General features: G+C 59.8%; 2 protein-coding genes across 16 annotated transcripts; one reads left to right on the top strand and one right to left on the bottom strand.

The window, feature by feature from the left end:
* The first annotated feature begins 928 nt into the window (after positions 1–928).
* Positions 929–15,632, top strand: Zdhhc8 (zDHHC palmitoyltransferase 8). Of its 7 annotated transcripts, none has more exons than XM_076548465.1 (12): positions 931–1,138; positions 7,413–7,534; positions 7,699–7,856; positions 7,953–8,125; positions 8,309–8,411; positions 8,736–8,827; positions 8,994–9,129; positions 9,609–9,729; positions 9,810–9,919; positions 11,658–12,124; positions 13,014–13,143; positions 13,274–14,154. In XM_076548465.1, the coding sequence occupies exons 1-12, from the start codon at positions 1,035–1,037 to the stop codon at positions 13,538–13,540; spliced, it is 1,983 nt and encodes a 660-aa protein (XP_076404580.1). In that variant the 5' UTR covers positions 931–1,034; the 3' UTR covers positions 13,541–14,154. The 7 variants fall into 7 exon arrangements, with proteins under 7 accessions (XP_006994534.1, XP_076404580.1, XP_076404578.1 ...); XM_076548463.1 differs by lacking the exon at positions 13,274–14,154 and adding an exon at positions 14,685–14,775 and having other exon boundaries at positions 933–1,138; positions 11,127–12,124; XM_076548461.1 differs by having other exon boundaries at positions 933–1,138; positions 11,127–12,124.
* A 358-nt stretch (positions 15,633–15,990) lies between these two features.
* On the bottom strand, positions 15,991–18,449 carry Ccdc188 (coiled-coil domain containing 188). Of its 9 annotated transcripts, none has more exons than XM_076548475.1 (8): positions 17,916–18,449; positions 17,477–17,782; positions 17,342–17,398; positions 17,199–17,258; positions 17,033–17,097; positions 16,844–16,901; positions 16,518–16,567; positions 16,046–16,247 (listed from the first exon to the last, which is right to left on the bottom strand). In XM_076548475.1, exons 1-8 carry the CDS (start codon positions 18,447–18,449, stop codon positions 16,046–16,048), a joined length of 1,332 nt encoding a protein of 443 aa, XP_076404590.1. The 9 variants fall into 9 exon arrangements, with proteins under 9 accessions (XP_042114945.1, XP_042114948.1, XP_042114949.1 ...); XM_076548477.1 differs by having other exon boundaries at positions 17,675–17,782; XM_042259013.2 differs by having other exon boundaries at positions 16,053–16,434.
* Between the last annotated feature and the right edge of the window lie 1,264 nt (positions 18,450–19,713).

Raw genomic sequence — 19,713 nt, 5'->3', positions numbered from 1 at the left:
TGTTGCAGGGAGGAGGTGGTTTCGGGACTCTGGGTTCTGGCGGTACAGAAGAAGATAGCAGCGGCCAAGGGAAGAGGGCCCCTAGCATCTCCATCTAGGGAGGGGTGGGAGTCAGAGGCGGGCCTTCATCCTGGAGAACCGCCAGCTGGCATCCTGCCCAGGCCCTGAATAAGCTTCAGAGTAGATACTGCTCCCCTGTGTTGGAGTGACCGGAGCAGGCAGTGGAGTTTGACCACGTCCCTACTCAAAACACACTCAGGCTGATCGGCCAAGGGAAGCTAATGCAGATGCCTAGCCTGCTGCCTGCCCACAACTGCAGCATCCTTGGAAGGCCGGTCCACCTTAAACAACAACGCCCTGGCGCTGGCAGGTGGGATTTCCCGCAGGTGGGGAGCATGCGCATCCCCCATTGAAGGCCTGGGCAGGGTACGGGCCGCTTCCTTTAGGGCACCAGCCTCCTAAAGGCATTTCTCGGTCTCCTCCTTACACATGGCCTCAGTCAAGCCTGCGGCCTGAGTCAGGACGCAGAGGAACTCGGTGGCCCAACTCGAATGTCTGGAGGGCTGCGAGTTGGGTAAGGTTTCGATAACCACGATGCCCCTACCTTGTCACCGCAGTCTTCCCCCACACCCTAGTGACTGCCAGGGGACCTTCAGCCTGCCCCGGGACGGTGCTTGGGGAGCGCATAGGCCCAAGCGGGATCTCAGGCTAGGGCCTGCGGCCGCAAGCAAAAAAACCCAGGCTTCCCACGGTCCTGCAAGCACAGAAGTCGCGGCGCGTGCGTGGAGCGGCGGGCTGGCCCGCAAGAGGAGTCGGCCGCCCGGCGCTCCGCCCTCGGCCCGGCCCCGCCGCCGAGTCCACCTTAAGGGGCGCGCTGACATCAGCGCGCCGCCGCCGCCCGTGGGGTGGGATTTCCTTCGCTGCCGCTGCCGCGGATCCTGCGCCGCGTCCAGCCCGCGCGCCCGACCCCGGCCCGACCCGGCCGGCCCCGCCCGCCCGGCCCCGGGGAGGGATGCGGCGGCGCGGCGCCCAGGATGCCCCGCAGCCCCGGGACGCGCCTCAAACCCGCCAAGTACATCCCGGTGGCCACGGCCGCTGCGCTGTTGGTTGGCTCCAGCACCCTCTTCTTCGTATTCACGTGAGTCGGCGCCGGGTCCAGCGCTTGGTGGCAGCCGGGGGGGGTGCACGTGCCCCACGGGAGCGGCGGCGGGCTGGGCGGATCTGCAGGGGGCGGCGAGGGCCGGGGGCTGCGTCCCGGGAGCGCGGACAGGTGAATGCCTGGCCCCTCGGAGCCTTCTAGCAGGCCCTGGGTGTGGCTGCAGCCCTTCCTTCCCGCGGTGCTTTGGAGGGGGACGCGTGTCACCCAGAGTCACCAGCCCTCCTCCCAGGCAGAGTGGGAGCTGTGAGCCCCCTTGTCACGGCCAGCTTGGAAAGCCAAGTTATTCCTGCGATTCCCGCGTAGGTGTGGCCTGCCCCACAGCCGCCGCGCCTGGCCACTCCGGCCTGGATCGTCTGCCCTCTCTGAGTACAATACTGTTAGAGGTTCCAGGCCAGGCTGCATCCAGGCTCCTACACTTCTAGTCATGAGCGACAAAAAGACCTCGGAGGCCAGGCCACCAGTTGTGGGGAGGGAGCATTCTTGCTAGCCTGGCATCCAGTGCCTCCAGCCTCTTGACTTAGGCAGGCTCACAGGTCATGGGGTCCTAGTGCTCATTCTTGAGGATCCCTGACGACTCGTTTCTTTCTACAATTACTAAGCCTGTGCGTACAGGTGACCAGAGGGGTGGCCATTTGTTTCCAGGTGGGACAGTCCCAGATGTGAGTGAGCCTGGAGTGGACCTGAGCCACCCTTTCCATCTCTGGCGGCATTTGTGGGAGTCTGCATTCTGTGCCTGTGGGGGGGAGGAGAGTCCTTACCTGGAGGCTGGGGTTGGGTGGGTGCCACCGGCTGCAAAGAGCAAGTTTAAAAAAGGCCTGTGTGGACGGGCTTATTTCTGGCACCAGAGAGCCTGTGTATTCTTGTCACTCAGATGTCGGGGACTGTGGGACAGGAAGGGGTGGTGGTAGGTGGGCTTGCGGAACTAAGACTAGAGAAAACACATCTTGGAAAATTCAGTTCTCCGCAGGTCAGAGTGGGGTTCCGTCTCAGTGGGGGTATCTCAGGTACAGGGCAGTGTCTTTTTAACATGACTTTAAAATTAAGACATGGAACATGGGAATAAAAGTTTGTCGAGACATTAAAATCCTCTGCCCCTCTCCTCAGAGGACTCCTGCAGTTTCAGAGGGTCCTTCTGTGGTGGTTCCTGGGAACTTGACCCAGCCCCTGGCTTTAGTCTCTGAGGTTGCTACCATTCTCCTGGCCAGAGCTTCCTCTGCTGTTCTGGAAGCTGGAGTCTGGGCCCATACCTGTTGGTACCCTTGAGGTGTGGGACTCCCTTTAGGAGACAGCCTCACCCTGTGGGTAGCCCACCCTGACTTAAGCTGGCCTTGCAGTCGGGAGAATGTGGTATGACTTGGGCACTGCTCAGTCTATGAGCAACTCATCTGCCCTTGGGTGAGTTGCTGAGGTGTGGGCATGGCTGGCTCGGACCTTCTCCGCCCCACTTTGGCTGTGGGGACTCCAGGTGGCTCTGTTCTCAGAAGAAGCTCTGCTAGACAGCTGTGCTGATTTGGGGTGTGCCATGGTCCAGGCAGGTCTGGAAGCCACACTGGGTTAGGTGTCTTTCTCAGGATAGGACTGGTATTCGCTCAGTGCCTCTCTCCTGCCCTGTCTCTGCCCCAGCCCACTGACACCCCCGACACTAAGAAAAGGGAGTAGTTTACCCTTGGGGCCGATACCGGCTCCTGGGGCTTTACCTGGAGGCGAGTGACCCGCCTGTCTCCTCTTTGCACCACTGAGTGTGATCTGCTTCTCCCAGGGCACGACTTACTTACACGCCAAGGGGAGTGGGTCAGCAGAGAAGGGAAGCCTGAGGAGGAAAGGACCAAGGACTCCCTCCCACCCCAGCTCACCAAGAGGGTGGGCGCCACCAGTGTGCAGCCTCTTCCTAGAATAGGCTAGGGATAGGCAGGGCGTGACACGGGACTGCTCTCTGGAGGTAAGGTGGGAGACTGAGGTGACTTCTAAGCCCCCTTCCCGGGAAGCCTCCTGGGCTCCTGCTGGGTGCGTCTCTCTCTGTGGTACAGTGCCAAGCTGGCTTTGGTTCTGGGGTGGGTCCAAAGGCTTCCTCCAGGCCAGACTGCCCCCAGATCCACTTTTCCAAAGGACATGGATAATGCATGCCCGACGGTGAGGCTTGCTATCAGGCGGCCAACCCTGGAGCTGTTAGACCATTTGGACACCTGGGGAGGTAGAGCTGGTGCTCAGGTGGGCCTGAGCCCTCTGCATGGTTAGAAGCCTAGTCTGGGACAGCAGACAGTCCAGGTCTGCGTCCCTGGTAGCCTTGGGGGACCTAGTAATGACTGGAGCATCGTGGAAGGGGGCCTAGGCATGAAAACTCCATGAACTCGATGCCAGGGTGTCCTGCTTGTGGCGGAAACGTGTTCTTCTGAACCGGTTTCTCTGTCTGTTCATATGTCTAGGGATTGGACAGGTGGCCACAGCGGCTTCCTACTCTAAAGCGCCTGGGCTGTCCAGGGTGAGTGGCTGGGTTGTGGGTCCTGGATGTCCCACAGGCCAATGATGCCCTCAGATACAGTGTTAATGAAGAACTTGATTCAAGGAAAATGTCTTGAGTAAAAATTTTCCATTCCACATTTAGCTTTGGCAGATAGTCTGTCCCTGAAGTCACCCCCTGACTGGGCGGTGTCTCTCTGCTGGCCTAGGGCGGGGCTCTGGACCTCCACCTGGGTGGGGCACATAGTGATGGCTTATGTTTTTGCCTGAGTTACTGCTGCTCAGAGGGGATCTCAGGCCTAGAGTCCTTGGTGCCCTGGAGCTAGGAACACACACACGCACACACACAAACACAGGCACCCACACACGTGTGCGCACACACAGGCACCCCAGAGAGACACACACACACATACAGATACCCCACACGCAGATACACTCACAGATACCCTTCACACAAACACATATACGTGCACGCGCACACACACACACACACACACACACACACACACACACACACACACACGCATGCATGCACACACACGCATGCATGCACACACACACACACACACACACACACACACACACACACACACACACACACACATGCACACACACACACGCCAGTCCCTAGCAGGAAAGGGTCTCTAGGGCTGTAGCAGGTAGAGCTGTGCTACCTGCTGGAAGCCAGATGCCCCACATCTGCAGGCAGGGCCTCTAGGCTGCCTGACTTTTTCTGACCCTCCTGCAAGTTCAGGACTCAAAGTGGTGCCTGCAGGGGTCTGTGGGCTGCCTCCAGTCGGGGCCTCTTGAGGCCAGCCAGGGTGGGGCTGGCCCAGGGTGTCTGGCAGGCCCGGGCTGGAGCAGGATGGATTCCACAGGGAAGCGTGTACCTAGTGCTCTTGTGTGCCACGTCCTTTGGGAAGGCTGGTGTGTCCCGAGTATTCTCCTGTGACTTTGTGTGCTCACACATCCTTTCAGTCTTCAGTGGTCCTGTGTGTGCTCATGCTTGCCCTGTCCTTGGAGGCAGTGGGAAAGGAAAGCCCAGAGAGGCAGAGAGCTTGCCTGAGTCCTGGGGTGGTGGGCAGCCGACCTAGGTTAGACGAGCCTGAGCGGGGAGGAGGAGGGGTGTACCACACGATGTGTTCATGTGCGCCCATGCGGCCGTCTCTGGGATGAGCACATGTGTGGGTATGTCTGTGTGGTGTGTGTGCCTGCAGAAGTGTCTGCATGCACGTTGTCCAGCCTGTGCCTGTGTTCCTTGTTCATACATGTGGAATGGTGGTCTGTGCTTTCATACATTGGTGAGCTGCAGTTTCGTGCTGCTGTGCGTACATGTCTGTGTCTGTGCCGTGGAGCATGCGTGTGTTCACATGTTTTCGTGTCCATGTTTCTGCATGTGCCAGTGTGTTGTGTTTCTCCCTGCAGCCCCCGTCCCTGCCCAGCACACAGGCTTTCTGAGTCCGGACCCTATGCAGACCCTGGTGGGGAGACCACTAGGCCTTTTCCTTGAGAGGGGCTGCCTAGGCCAGAGGGCCTCCAGCAGCACCTAGAGAGGACAGATGCTTGGTCCTGGACCCGGGTCAAGCTTTTGGGGCTTAGAAACGACGCAAGGACGGTGAAGTAGCGACTTTCCCACTCACAGTGCATCAGGCCTGCGGACTCCTTCTGACACCCACTGTCCCCGCTGTGTGTATACAGGTGGTGCTCACGCTGGCCGGAGGCTACCCAGCATGTGGCTCAAGGGCTGCCCCTTTACTCCCCAGGCATCTCACTCAGGGCAACCGTCCATCTGGGCTGCTAAAGAGCTTGAGGCTCAGGGGGCAACCCAGACCACAGACGGCCGGGCTGGTGGGGAACACTCTTGAGCCCTGGGAGCTAGGCCCTTTCTATTTCATAGGAAGTGCATGCCCAAGGCTAGCCCACGAGAAAGCCAGGAGTCAGCCTGGCCCCAATACCTGTGGTCTTCAGCTTCTTGTTTATAAAGAGGGAGACGTCATGGCTGGGAACACCAAGGGCTTCGTGCGGGACAAGGTCTTGTATGGACCGAACCCGTGCCTGGTCTCCCCATGGACACCTCCACTTGTTTCTTCTTCCACACCTGTGTCCGTCTGTCCTTTACAGCCGCCCTGGGACCCCTCACCACTTCCGCAGGTGCCACCAGGGTTTCATGCTATTCTGCTGACTTTCTAACATGGGGTCCGGATTTTTACTTTGTATCGGTGTGGAACCAGCCCCTCCCATCATCCATCACAGGGAGCCGGTGTGTTCTACCCTCTCAAGCTGGAGAGGACTCTGTCCTAGCAGGCCTGACTGCTTCTCTCAGGGGTGTCTCCCTGCCTCCTGAGCCCTTCACTGCTGAGCTGGCCATACCTTAGGGCGCCACCATTGCTTTGCTGAACAGCGTGGACGGGAGGTCACAGACGTGTTTTAGTGCCATCTGCGTTCCAGTCGGGGATGGGAAATACAGAGTGTGGCGTGTGTGAGGGGTGCACTCTCCAGGCTGACAGGTTGGGTGTGATCTCCTGCTGGACACGAGTGGCCGTGGCCTGTCTTGTCATGCTGTATGTCCATGCTGGCCCAGGGAAGAAGATGGGGTGTCATGGCTGGTGGACCCGTAGAGGGTGCTGCCGTGGGAAGCAGGAGCTTTAAATAGCCTCTTGCTTCCCACTAAAAATAGTTCTGCTGCCATGGAGGTGGTTGCTGGGGCGGCGGGCCTGGCTCCTGGCCAAGGCAGGCGTGGGCGCACAGCGTGGACTGTGCACTCGGGTGGCGGGTAACTGCAGGCCCTGCAGACGGCCACCATCGCTCCGTCTTGTGGTTAGGGCAACCATGAGGGAATCCCCAGTGGCCTGGCTCCACAGAGGACCAGACACAGGCAAGAGAGTAAAGCCCTGTGTGTCCCTACCACCCGTCTCAGCAGCCAGGGACTCCGAAGAAAACTCTGGGAGCCCGAGGCCAGGGGAGCTGCTTGAACCCAGTGGGTGGCCTTCAGTAGCCACTGCAGGGTCAGGACAGGGGCTTAAGACCCGCCATGTCACTGTGGAGAGGATTCTGGTCAAGCCCCATCAGGGCCGAGGCAGGTGTGTTTGAGGGAGATGTGCAAAGCCACTGCAGAAACACTACAGAGAGAAGCCTTCTGGAAGGCTTCCTGGAAGAGGCGGCAGCATTGGCTCCGAGTGCTGTGGGATGGTGAGAGATGGGAAGGGTAGGGGCATGAGCTTCTCCAGGGTTTGTAGGTCTCCTGTGCTGCCACCTGGCGAACCCAAAAGAAGGGACTGCCAGAACTGGGGCTGTGCCTCGCCAGAAAAGGAGGCTGTCCCACAGGCACTGGCTGAGGCAGGGCTGAGGCTCTCCACACCTCAGAAGGCGCCCCTGCTGCGGACCTAGACACAGCTGCTGGGTAGCTTGCTGGCCTCTGAGTTCTCAGTTCCTGTCTGGGGCTCTTAGGAGTATGGCAGCCTGGGCAAGTTGCATTTGGGTTGGCTTAGCTCTGTGGCCCCCCCAGTGCTGTGGCCCTAGGCTGATGGTCCTCTCCAAGGCATGTCCTCAGCTGTGAATTGTGTTCCAGACGTGGCTCTGGGGGTTGCCAGGGGCAGAGCCAGCCCAGGGGGCTTACACTGGGCAACGGTGGAGACGGCCAAGCTGGAGCGATGGGCTAAGATCTGCCTGTGTGACTGCCCGGGGCCCTGCCGGCGGCCTGGCGGGCCCAGATGCGTACATGTGGCTGCGCCTTACAGCCCTGACCTCTCCTCCCTCAGGCCCCCAGACCCAGCTCTCTGCCCATTGCCCATTGCAGGTGCCCATGGTTGACAAGAGCTGTGTCTCCAGCCATTCCTGTCTACAATGGCATCCTCTTCCTCTTTGTCCTGGCCAACTTCAGTATGGCCACCTTCATGGACCCTGGCGTCTTCCCCCGAGGTAGGGCCCTGTGGAGGGCAGCTGGCTGCTTCTTTTCACTGGGGTGTGAGTGGATGATGTGGGGTTCCTGGTAGGTGGGCTGGGCAGAGATTAGAGAGGTCCTCTCCTGCTAGGAAACTCACCCTCCTGTACTCTTGCCACCCTCCTGGGCTCCTGACGTTCAGCGGACGAGGACGAGGACAAGGAGGATGACTTCCGGGCCCCACTGTACAAGAACGTGGACGTGCGGGGCATCCAGGTCCGCATGAAGTGGTGTGCAACGTGCCACTTCTACCGCCCACCCCGCTGCTCACACTGCAGCGTCTGTGACAACTGTGTGGAGGTGACCGCCCCGCCCCGCCCCCCAGCAGGCCCCGTGCCCAGCTTAGGCACGTCCTCATGCCCGCCTGCATGCCTTCTGACACACTGCCCCCGCCAGGACTTTGACCACCACTGCCCCTGGGTCAACAACTGCATCGGACGTCGCAACTACCGCTACTTCTTCCTGTTCCTGCTGTCGCTCAGTGCGCACATGGTGGGTGTGGTGGCCTTCGGCCTGGTCTACGTGCTCAACCACTCAGAGGGGCTGGGAGCTGCCCACACCACCATCACGTATCCTTGATCCTCACATGGTCCAGCCCGAGGCAGCGTGTCCTGGGGGGGTCAGCGGGTGCCTGACTCTTCCAGCCGAGGAGTCACGCTGTGCTTAGGCGAGAGGGTGCCACGGGACTGAGTCACTGCAGTGGGGGTGGGCTCCCCATGCTCGCGCCTCCGCTGTTGGCCTTAACGGTCCAGCATGGCTGTCATGTGTGTGGCCGGCCTTTTCTTCATTCCTGTCATCGGCCTCACTGGCTTCCACGTGGTACTGGTCACGCGGGGGCGCACCACCAATGAGCAGGTGCAGACCCTGTGGGCTGGGCCTCAGGAACCCTCGCGTGAGGTTACTTAGGCAGCCGTGGGAGGAGGGGCGCAGGGCGTGGGGCCACGGCTACCCTTGCACACCTGCCACCCGTGAACACTGCAGCCACCAACAACTCGAGGCCTGGAAACGCTTTAACCCCCTGCAAGGGCGGGCAAAGATAACCTGGGTGTCGGGCACCGCTGGGCCCGCCGTGCCCGCAGTGCTGCCCAGGAAGACCGCTTTTAAGGACCCCACCTACCTTTGCCTGTCTCCCTGCCTGTCCGGGGTGGCCAGGCTGGCTGAGGGGTCCCATGTCCACAGGTGACTGGGAAGTTCCGCGGGGGCGTGAATCCCTTCACCCGAGGCTGCTATGGGAACGTGGAGCACGTGCTATGCAGTCCCCTGGCGCCCCGGTGAGGCCCGGCCTGGGCAGGGGGACAAGGAGGCCTGTTCTGGGTGTGGGGTGGGCGGCCTCAGACCCTCAGCCTGGTTCCTTTCTGCACTGGCCAGGTGGGGTTGGCCTCGCCTTGTCTGTCCTGGCCTGCTTGTCTGGCCACTGACCTCTTTGCCCTGGTACAGGTATGTGGTGGAGTCCCCCAGGATGCCGCTCTCGGTGAGCCTAAAGCCGCCCTTCCTGAGGCCTGAGCTCCTGGATCGAGCTGTGCCCCTCAAGGTCAAACTTAGCGACAATGGGCTGAAGTCTGGCCGCAGCAAGGTGGGGGTCTGGACTGGAACAGTAAGGAGGCTGAGTGTGGGGTGTGTGGGTGGGGACAGGAAGAAGAGGTAGAGAAACTGGGCAGGTTTTGTGCATGTGTCTAGAGCCACAGGAAGATACTATTAAAAAACCTAAACTTCAAGCTGGGCATGGTGGCGCACGCCTTTAATCCCAGCACTGGGGAGGCAGAAGCAGGTGGATCTCTGTGAGTTTGAGGACATCTTGGTCTATAGAGAAAAACCCTGTCTTGGAAAAGAAAAAAAAACACAAGCCGGGCGGTGGTGGTGCACGCATTTAATCCCAGCACTCGGGGAGGCAGAGCCAGGATCTCTGTGAGTTCAAGGCCATCCTGGTCTGCAGAGCAAAATCTAGGACAGGCACCAAAATTACACAGAGAGACCCTGTCTCAAAAAACCGAAAAAAAAACCCAAAAAACAAAAAACACCACACTTCACCCACCACTGCTCCCTCTTCACTAGTCCAAGGGCAGTCTAGACCAGCTGGATGAGAAGCCCCTGGACCTTGGACCTCCACTGCCCCCCAAGATAGAAGCTGGCACCTTTGGAAGAGATCTGAAGACCCCAAGACCTGGCAGTGCTGGTAAGGTGGAGGGCAGCTGAGGAAAGGGACGTGGACTGACCCTTGTGTGACTCCCCCATGACGGTGATCCCTCTTCCCAGAGAGTGCCCTATCAGTACAGAGGACCAGCCCCCCAACACCGGCCATGTATAAGTTCCGGCCAGCTTTCTCCACTGCTCCCAAGACGCCCTTTTGTGGACCCAGTGAGCAGGTAAGTCCAGGCTCTGCCTCTGGGAAGGGCCCAACTCTGGAGACAGCCCTACCTTGGGAGGAACCTGCCCCTGGGGAAGGTCTGTCCCCGGAGAGAGCCTTATTTGGTCATGGTGTCCTGTCCCTGTCCCTCTTGTGCTCCTGACAAGGCCATCCTTGTCAGAGCTGTCCTGTGCATGCTGGCAGGACTCCATCCTGTGGGCATGCTGAGCTGGGGACCCTTGGAGGGGAGCATGTGCGAGCGTCCTGGCCTGGCATATCTTTTTCTCCATTGGCATTGCCCTTAGAGCAGGTGGGCAGCTTCGCCCTCTGGTAGTTAGGATGTCTGGAATTCCACCATTAGTCATTCTGTAAGACCCACGGGAAGCCCTCAGAAGAATTGAAGGTTTGTTTGAGAAAGCACATTTATTTTCCTGAGTTAAGTACTTCTTTGTCTACCACTGTGGAACAGTCAGCGGCATGGAGCAGCCTGTGGTGTTCCCAAGGCTGCCATCCCTCCTAGAGGTTGCCTACGGGACTAGTCCCACACATCTAGACCAGCTCTGCCCTGGGGGCCTCCTTATCTGGTCCATTGGGTGAGATTGTGAGCCTGGGCCCCTATGGGTGAGGGTCCGTTCTAGGGGCAGTGTGGTAGCCTTGCTGCCCAGCAGGAGGGTTGTGCAGGTTGGAACGATGGGCTTCAGATGCCCATCCTGTGCCACCACCTTCCTGTGGCTGATCCGTGCCCCACAAAGGAATCCATAAGGCTGCCTGGGTATACCAGGACAATATTACTCTTTCAGGCTTTGGAATTTGAGGGGCGTGCGGCTCAGCCCTAGTCACAGGGACTAAAGCCTTCTACCTGTGGCTGCTCTAGGTTAGAGACCCAAGACCGCAGGCAGGTCTGCATGTCTGGAGAAACTAGCTCTGTCTGGCCTTCCACCAGAGTCCCCCCTGGGTTGCTCTAGAAAGGGTCCATGTAGCCTGTCTTAGTGATTGTGGGTAGAGGCAAGCCCCACACCACCTGTCCTTGGGAGACAAACTCTAGGGACGTGGAACTGAGTCTTCTGTGGATGTGGGGCAGGGACGGGAACCTGTGCTGAGTAGGTTGTATTAGCTGCCCTTGCTTCCATGGCTGGTGTATTGAACCGCAGCCTCAGTTCTTGGTGCTGTAGGGTCAGGTAAGGGGTGAGGGTGGGCAGTGGTGAGCGCGCCCTGTCCTCCTACAGGTCCCAGGCCCCGACTCCCTTACTCTGGCAGATGACAGCACCCACAGTCTAGACTTTGTGTCCGAGCCCAGCCTGGATCTCCCAGACCACGGGCCCGGTGGTCTGCATCCTCCCTACCCCCCTTCCCCACCCCTCAATGCCACGGATGCCTTCTCAGGTGCCTTACGCTCCCTGAGTCTCAAGGCTGCCAGCCGGCGGGGTGGGGACCACGTGACCCTACAGCCACTGCACTCTGAAGGTGGGCCCCCCACACCTCACCGTGGTCTCTTTGCCCCCCATGCACTGCCCAACCGCAACGGCAGCCTGTCCTATGACAGCCTACTTAACCCCGGCTCACCCAGTGGCCACGCATGCTCCACACACCCCTCTGTTGGCATGGCCAGCTACCATTCACCCTACCTGCACCCTGGGCCATCAGATCCACCGCGGCCCCCACCCCGCAGCTTCAGCCCTGTGCTGGGTCCCCGGCCTAGGGAACCCTCTCCTGTGCGCTATGACAACCTGTCTCGGACCATCATGGCCTCTATCCAGGAGCGCAAGGACAGGGAAGAGCGTGAACGGCTGCTGCGCTCCCAGACTGACTCACTCTTTGGCGATTCTGGTGTCTATGACACACCCAGCTCCTACAGCCTGCAACAGGCCAGTGTGTTAACAGAAGGTCCCCGTGGCTCTGTGCTGCGCTATGGCTCCAGGGATGACCTCGTGGCTGGGCCTGGCTTCGGTGGTGCCCGAAATCCTGCCCTGCAGACGTCATTGTCCTCGCTGTCGAGCTCCATGAGTCGGGCACCGCGGACATCTTCTTCCTCCCTGCAGGCTGACCAAGCCAACAACAATGCCCCGGGACCCCGGCCTGGCAGTGGTTCACACAGGTCACCTGCCCGTCAGGGCCTGCCTTCCCCACCAGGCACTCCCCGATCTCCCTCTTACACGGGCTCCAAGGCTGTTGCCTTCATCCACACGGACCTCTCGGACCGGCCACCCTCACTGGCTATGCAGAGGTGGGTGCCCAGAAGTGTAGATGGGTTTGTCTGTGCGGGGCCCCTGATGACCTGGTTCTCCCAGCTCCCTAGAGACCCACGGTTGTCTACAGGGACGGTAGGTGGGTGGGCTTTACCCTGCCTTCAAGGCCCCTAGTTACCCTGTTGTGGAAGGTCCGGCTCTGGGTACATGATGTATGTGGGAACAGACACAGTTGCATGCTGAGCCAGCACAGACTTGGCCCAGGGCCCTCCCTGGAGCCAGGCACACATGGATCTTCCCAGGCACATGGTCCTCCCCTGGCCTTGACGTGTGCTCAGCATGCTAAGACTAGGGGGTATTGCCTCACCACACCTGATACACACTTGAGCATGCAGCCGTAGAAAGCAAGGGGCCTCCATGCTTCAAAATGGGGAAGGGCAGGTGGGACCCAGGCCCTGAGCATTGGTTTCATTGTTTTGGTCTCTGGTGAGTCCTGAGAGGAGACCCCGTTTGGGCTATGTGGCTACAAAGGACCCGTAGGGTATCTCTACCTGTGCAGGAGCTCTTTGGTTTTTCAGGAGTGGTGAGATGGGGGGACCAGCTACAGTTCCCTCAGGGGAGCACTAGTCAGCTCTGGGCGGGTCAGAGGGGCAGTGCTGCCCCTCATCTTCCTGAGCGACGGTGGGGAAAGAGCTGGGAAGCCCAGTGGACAGGGTAGGGCCCAGAGACTCAGGCTGCCTGCTCTTTGGCTGATTCAACTGGGAGAGATCAAGGTACCCATGAGGGTGACAGCAGTTCTGGCAGTATCTGTCTGTCTGTCCTGTGATAGCACAACCCTCTAGGGGAGAGGACTGCCCAGGGTCCACATCTGCATGTGTCCTACTGCCCATTGTCCTGTGTTCACTGTGTGTGCATGTTTTGATGCAGGGATCACCCTCAGCTGAAGACCCCCCCAAGTAAGCTTAACGGGCAGTCCCCGGGCATGGCCCGTCTGGGGCCAGCTGCCAGCCCCATGGGGCCCAACGCCAGCCCTGCCCGGCACACGCTGGTTAAGAAGGTATCCGGCGTGGGTGGGACTACGTACGAAATCTCGGTGTAAGAACTGAGCACCACTCATCTGCTGTGATTCCACGGGGACCAGGACCCCCACAGTAGCTCCCCCACCCCCATCAACTTCTCTGCCCCAGGGAGAGGAGGCTACCCAGGCCTGGTGTGGACACATCAACAGGAAAGAAAGCCCTGCCTCTCCACAAGCTTGTGCTCCGGCCTCTGCCTGTTCATCAACTTATCTACTCACGGGGCAGACGGATCCAAGGCTGTGGGCTGTGATGGGGACCTGGACCGCCTCCTCCAGCAGCCAGTCTCAGCCCTGCACCCTATTGCCCTCATTCCCCAAGGCCAGTCCCCAACAGTCCCACGGGCCCACTCTGTCCTTTCTGGATGGGTTGCTCTAGCCCTGTGTTCCCAGCTGCTCCTAATACACGGCCTTTCACTGGTAGCTGGTAGCTTGTTGCTTGGCAAGGCCTATGCTCTGCAGGGAGTGTGACCCCGGCCTGCTCTGGGTTGGGACGGATGGACGGACGGATGATCCAGCTGTAGCAGGGGTCCCAGTTCCCTGTGTCCCTGTCTTGCCTGGCTGGTGGGTCTGTGTCCGTGTCTGTACGCTGTGCTGCCGTGCCTCGTCTGTCGTCCTTGCGCCCGGCTGCCACTGTTCTCTCATCAAAGCCTTAACTTCTGCTTTATGCTCTTGTGGGAGGTGATGGGAGGGTGGTAGGCCAGAGCAGGGCGGGGACCAGATGCTGCCCCAGGGACTGGTGGGGCCTGGAGCCCCCCTCACTCACTCTCAGGCCTACCCTGCCAAACTGGAGAGTCCTCACCCCAAAGCATACAGAGTTCCCAGCATTGGCTTGGCCAGTGCCGCTGGAAAGTCTATCAGGGAGGGTCAGTTCTCCCCCCTGGCACCAGGGACCCGAGTAAGCACATGGCAGCGTCCGCTTGCATTGTCTGTTTTACGTTTTTATATTTACATCTATATATCTATAATTTTATTAAAAAAAAGGAAAAATCATTTTGATCCTTTCCTTGGGCAAAGGCTACGGCTGTGGATGCAGGGGAGGGTGTCAGGAAAGGGGTTGGCCAGCTGGCACAGGATGGCACATTCCTCTTGGACATTTCTGGTGATGTGCCCAGTCAGGCCAGTTGGTAAGGGGCCTGCGGCTGGTGAGTCGGTGTCGTGTTGGACAGCAGGGTTTGTGGTGACAGGCTAGGACCACAGCTGCCTCCTGGGACTCCGAGGCAGGTGCACTGGAGGGTGCACCTGGGGCCAACACCTGGCTGAGAGCCCTACAGAAGTTACTGTACTTTCTAGAAATCACTCTTCCGTGCTACATGCCAAGGGAGGGATGACAGAGTGCCAGGAAGCCACATTTTTCTGAGCTAGGGCTCAGAGCAGGGCTGGAGAGGGCTGGGCTAGGTCCAGGATCTTGGGGAGGGATTTCCAGGGACCCCGAGGGGAGGTGTCCAGAGCCTAGGGCCCCATAGCTGTACCCCAGCTGACCTCCACCTTTCTGCTTCTCTCTCATGGACATCGGCCCACAGGGGGCGAATTGGCACCTGTAGTCGTGGATGGGGGTGGCGTGGTCCGCCTAGGGGGACTCCTGGCCTGCACCTCTGCCACCTTGGCCTTCCCGAGGATCACCCGCCGCTGCGGGCCCCCTGGAGCGTGGCCGCTGGGGCGCCCCCCCGTGGGACCATTTGCCGGCTACACTCTGCTGCATCCAGCCTTTTCCCCAGCCTCTCGGGTCCCTAGCAGGACACCAGTAGGTGGCTCTAGGGCTATGAACAACCTGCTGGGGATGCCGAAGACCAGGCTGCTGTAGAGCTTAGAGTGGGGCTGGATGTGGCCCAGGATCCCTGTCTGTTCCCTATCAACCAGCCACATCTTGACTGATCAGTCTGCCAGGGCCCATGACCCCGTGTCCAGGTGACCTCAGGAAGTCCCCCCATCTGCTGCAGGGGTCCAGTGCCCCACTGGGGGTGGCCCCAGAGCTACTGGGAACCAGCATGACGTTCATCCCAGCCTCCCTATCCCTTCCAAGCACTTTAAGCCACTCCTCTGGGGAGCCCAGGCCTCTGTGGGTTGGGCTGGGGTGGGGGTCTCAGGTCATTGCAGGCTACTGCACCCCTCCACCCCACCCCAAGCACATGAACAGATGCCTTAAAGTCCTGGAGCTGCCAGCCAGCCTGATGGACCACAGACTTGGCCCATCCACCTCTGCCTCTTGCCTGTCCTGACCCCACCTGGGCCTTCTGTGTTCAGGGGTGATGCTCTGGGAACACCCCAGCCTGCAGGCCTGGATGCCTCTAGAAGGGCAGAACAGAGCCCCTGCCAACTCCCCCTTTTGCACAGGGGCCCTGTCCTGGGGTCCACTCTGGGCAGCAGTTCTGTCTCCCATTTGGGGACACAGAGTCCACAAAACTCTCTTCTGTTCTACAAGATTTCCTCCCTCAACTACCCTAATAAATTTTTTTTTGTGTTTACCTCCATGGCACTATCCAGCAATGTGAATCCCCTTACTTTAGCCTTGGACAGTGCCAGGGGGCTGAACTGGCAGGGACCCTGGGGTGAGGGGTTGGTAGCCCTGGCAGGGTTGACAAGATGGGGTGGGTCAGCAGATTCAGGGCTCTGACTTCTGAGGTACTCAGGAGGGCCTCATCCAGGAGGTGAGCCCCAAGGACTCCCGTAATTGCCAGCTGTAGCCTCTTAGGGAAGACCATCCTGACACCCCTCAGGCTCCAGGGGGCCTTTATGGAGGAAAACCTCGGAGGGCAGACAGGAGCCGAGACTGGGATCTGAGGCAGGGGCCCCAGCACCACACCCCGACTACTAGACCAACAGAGTGCCTCAGAGAGTCCCCCAACCTCTTCCCCCCAAAGCCCCAGTTTCCATGGAAACAAGCTTACATGCAAAGTGTGTCATGACTGTATGTCCAGCTGCAGGCCCAGCCCTCAGGACAAGCCCCTCCTCCACCCCTCTCTGCCGCTCCTGGCAGGGACTGTGCAGCAGGGCTGTAGGCAGGCAGGAACCAGTTAAAGCCACCGGGCCCCGGGGGCAGCGCCAGCCACCTGGCCTCCTCCTTCTGGGGCCTCTGTGCCTCTGGCCTAGAAAGGCAGGAAGTCGTCCACCTCGAGGCGCAAGAAGGGACCCAGTAGGGCCCTGAGCTTCCAGACGGCGGCTCGGCTCAGCAGGGGTGGCACCAGCCCCTCGAAGGGTGCAGGGTCCACCACGTACACGTAGGCCGCTGTGCAGGCCAGCAGAGCGCCCAGCAGCAGCCTCAAGGCCAGCAGCCTGCAGGCGGTGGCAATTAAGGGGTAGGGAGTGCCCATGGGGATGATCCTGGGGCACTGGGCTCTGCCCAGAAAGTGACCTACCAGAGCTGGCTCTTCAGGCCCTCGGGTAATCCCAGCTGTGGCCTGTCTTTCTGTTGGGGAGGGCGCTGGGTCAGAGCCTGTTCTCAGTACCTTGGGGGCCTTGGGGAAGGGCAGGACCCTAGCCCTGAGGTGCCCACAATCTATACGGACTCCACTGTGGGTCAACCGGCTGGGCTCCTTCCCCTCTCCCTTCCCAAGGATAGTCTCTTGCCACCACTGGGCTCTAGCCCTGAGACCAGGTCCCTGTAGTCCACTTCTCAGAGTCTCCCTAGCAGTACCCTGGGTGGGGGGGACTCTGGAATCGGAAGGGAGCGGGGAGGACTTACCTCCATGCATGACATCTGCTGCTGCTTCCGAGCCTGAGTGCGGCAGTGGGCCCTCTCCCTGGGGGAGTCACACTGTGAGGACCGTGCAAGGCCCCACCCCCACCCTGGCACCACCTCTTCTGTGGGGCTGGAGATGCGAGAAGGGTCCACCCCATCCCGACCTGGTTCAGCCCGGGTTCCCCGCATCACCCCAGAATCTCCAGCTGAATGTCTTCCATCTGATCTAGCACACCCCGGATATCCTTCTTGAGGTTCTAGGAGGCAGGGGAAGGGAAGCTGGTCCTCGGCCCCTCCACTGTGCCATACCCACTGCCTCTCATGCCGTCATCCCTACCACGGCCCTTTGATGACCTACCAGGAGCCCGGTGGCCTGGTTGTTCAGAGCCATGTGTACCTCAGCCACACCGTCCCACACCTGGGGGGGGGGAGGGAATGGGGGCCTGCATTACACTCAAGGATACAGCCGGGGCTCCCTCCCCCCACCAGCCAAGCGGGCACCTCAGTAATGGCCATCTTCTTCCTCTCAAAGGACAGTCGGATCTGCTGCAGCTCACTCTGGGTGGGAAGGAGCCGTGTGGGCACAGGAACCCGCTTCCTGCTCCCCAGGCCAAGCCCCTCTGCCCCGGGGCCCACCTGGGACTGCCGCACAAAGGACTCTTGCCCCCGGCAGAGCTCCTGCCGCGGCGGCCGCGGCAGCTGCACAGGTGCCCTGTCTTCCAGGGGCCGGGTGCAGGCAGACTCAGGGGACGGGAAAGCCCCCAGGTCATGCCCAAGGCTGTGGACAGCTCGAGGCGCTGCTGCCGGGGTCCAGGGCTGCGCACTCCCTCTTACCCAGGCCAGGGCTGTGCAGCTTGAGTGCTCGGCACACAGAGGCAGGAACTGCTGCCCTGGCCCCAGGAGGGCCCCCAGCTGATCCCGAAGGTCCTGGTTTTGTCTTTTCTGGGGTCAAGGGACACAAAGAGGGGGGGTCACCTGTCCTGGTTGCTTCTTAGGCAGGAAGCCGAGGCAGGTGAGCTTGGGCAGGAGCTCGGAGGAGCAGCGAGTGCCCATTGGCCCCCCGGGATGCACTCACCAGGCTGTAGTTCTCCTGCTCCAGCTGTAGAAAGGATTGCTCTGCAGATCCCAGTGTCCCCCTGCTCTGGAGCTTCGTGGGAGCTGTCCTGGGTGAGGCTGCGGCCCCTCCTCCGGGAGGCATGGTTGGGCATGGGCAGGGCCTGGGTCCTGAGGTGGGGGATGCTGCCGGCCTAGGTGGCACCTGTTCATGCCCTGGATGCAGGGGCCAGCCCCACTCTGCCTCGGCCTCCGCTTCTTGTCTGGACCCTGCTGGCTCTCGAGCTCTCTGCCTCGGCATCTCTGCTTCTTCACTTGACAGAAACATCCCCGGTGCCTCTCCTCCCACTCTGGGTCCCCCACCCCCAGTCCCTGGAGCAGGGAAAGGTCTGGAAGACTCTAATGACTGAGTGGACTGATGGGGGACCAGACAGGGCCACCTTACATATCCCTGACATGGCTGATCCAGGCATCCTCCGTGACTGCTTGAAACAGGGGCTGGGGGACACTGGGGATGAGAGTGTCCGCAGGGCCCCAGGGGGTTTGGCCCCTCCATTCCTCCCTGTGACCCCTTTCTGACCCCAGGTCCAGGCTCTGGCCTGGCTGACCTGCCACTCTCTTTGAGGGCACTTTAGATGTCACCCTGGCTCACAAATCTACCCAGGGTGACAGTCACAAAGGCCTGGGTACAGCCAGGGAGGTCACAATGGGCTGGGGCAGAAGCAAGGCTAGTGGTCCATTCCTGTCTCAGTCCTGTTCTCACTGTCTCCGGAGCCCCTGCAAGTACGTGTTCCCTCTGTGTGGAGGAATGTTCGTGGTGCCTGCTCAGTCTCAGAAGGCTGGCTCCAGGGGAAACTGCCCTGGGAGAGGTCAAGTGTGACAACAATGACCACCCAAGTTCAAGCCCCTCTGCTGCGCGTCCCTGACAGGATCCGGCTGACTAAAGGTGGACGGGTAAGACCATCAAGACCCCACCCCTTTGATTATGCCCTCAGGTCCATGTCAACGACCTGCTTCTGAGCCCAGGTTAAATCATGCTCATGTCTGTTGAAGAGTGGGAACAGCTAACATGACACCACACGAGTCTAGAGGCGTCCTTACCCTGCCCAAGATCAGGCTGGAAAGCCAGTCTGGGGATGTGCTCTGCTTGACGGCCCTGACTCCAGAGGCCCCGACGTTCCATGCTGGCAGATGTCTTACTGCTCACAGTTCTGGGTGCTTGGTGGCCAAGTTGCATGTTTTGTTTACTGGCGGTGCTGGGGATGCAATCTAGGGTCTTGTGCATACAGGGTGACCATTCCATCCCCGAGCTTCTCCCAGCCTAACTGTTTTGTTGTTTCTTTTCTTTTTCTTTTCTTTCTTTCCTTTTTTTTTTTTTTTTTTGTTTTTCTGAGACAGGGTTTCTCTGTGGAGCTTTGGAGCCTATCCTGAAACTCCCACTGTAGACCAGGCTGGCCTTGAACTCAGAGATCCACCTGCCTCTGCCTCCCGAGTGCCGGGATTAAAGGCATTCGCCACCACTGCCCAACTGTTTTTTCATTTTTAATAGTTAATACATTTTTATTTGTATGTATCATACGCATCTCTGTGTGTATGTGCATATGCGCACGCGTGCGTGCACTTGGGGGCCAGAAGATAGCACTGGATCCCATGAAACTCAAGCTACAGGTGATTGAGAGCCGCCTGCTGTGGGTACTGTGAACTGAAGTCTGGTCCTCTGCAAGAGCAGAAACTGCTGAACCATCTCTGCTCCCTCGTGGATGTTCCGTCTTGGGGTGTACTATCTCATCGATTTAAGTCTCTTCTGTTCCCCACTTCGT

Source organism: Peromyscus maniculatus, chromosome 12 (genome assembly GCF_049852395.1).
Source record: "Peromyscus maniculatus bairdii isolate BWxNUB_F1_BW_parent chromosome 12, HU_Pman_BW_mat_3.1, whole genome shotgun sequence".
In the NCBI taxonomy this organism is placed as follows: Eukaryota; Metazoa; Chordata; class Mammalia; order Rodentia; family Cricetidae; genus Peromyscus; species Peromyscus maniculatus.
The sequence above is the reverse complement of the archived record's forward strand: the minus strand, read 5'-3'. Positions and strand labels throughout refer to the sequence as shown.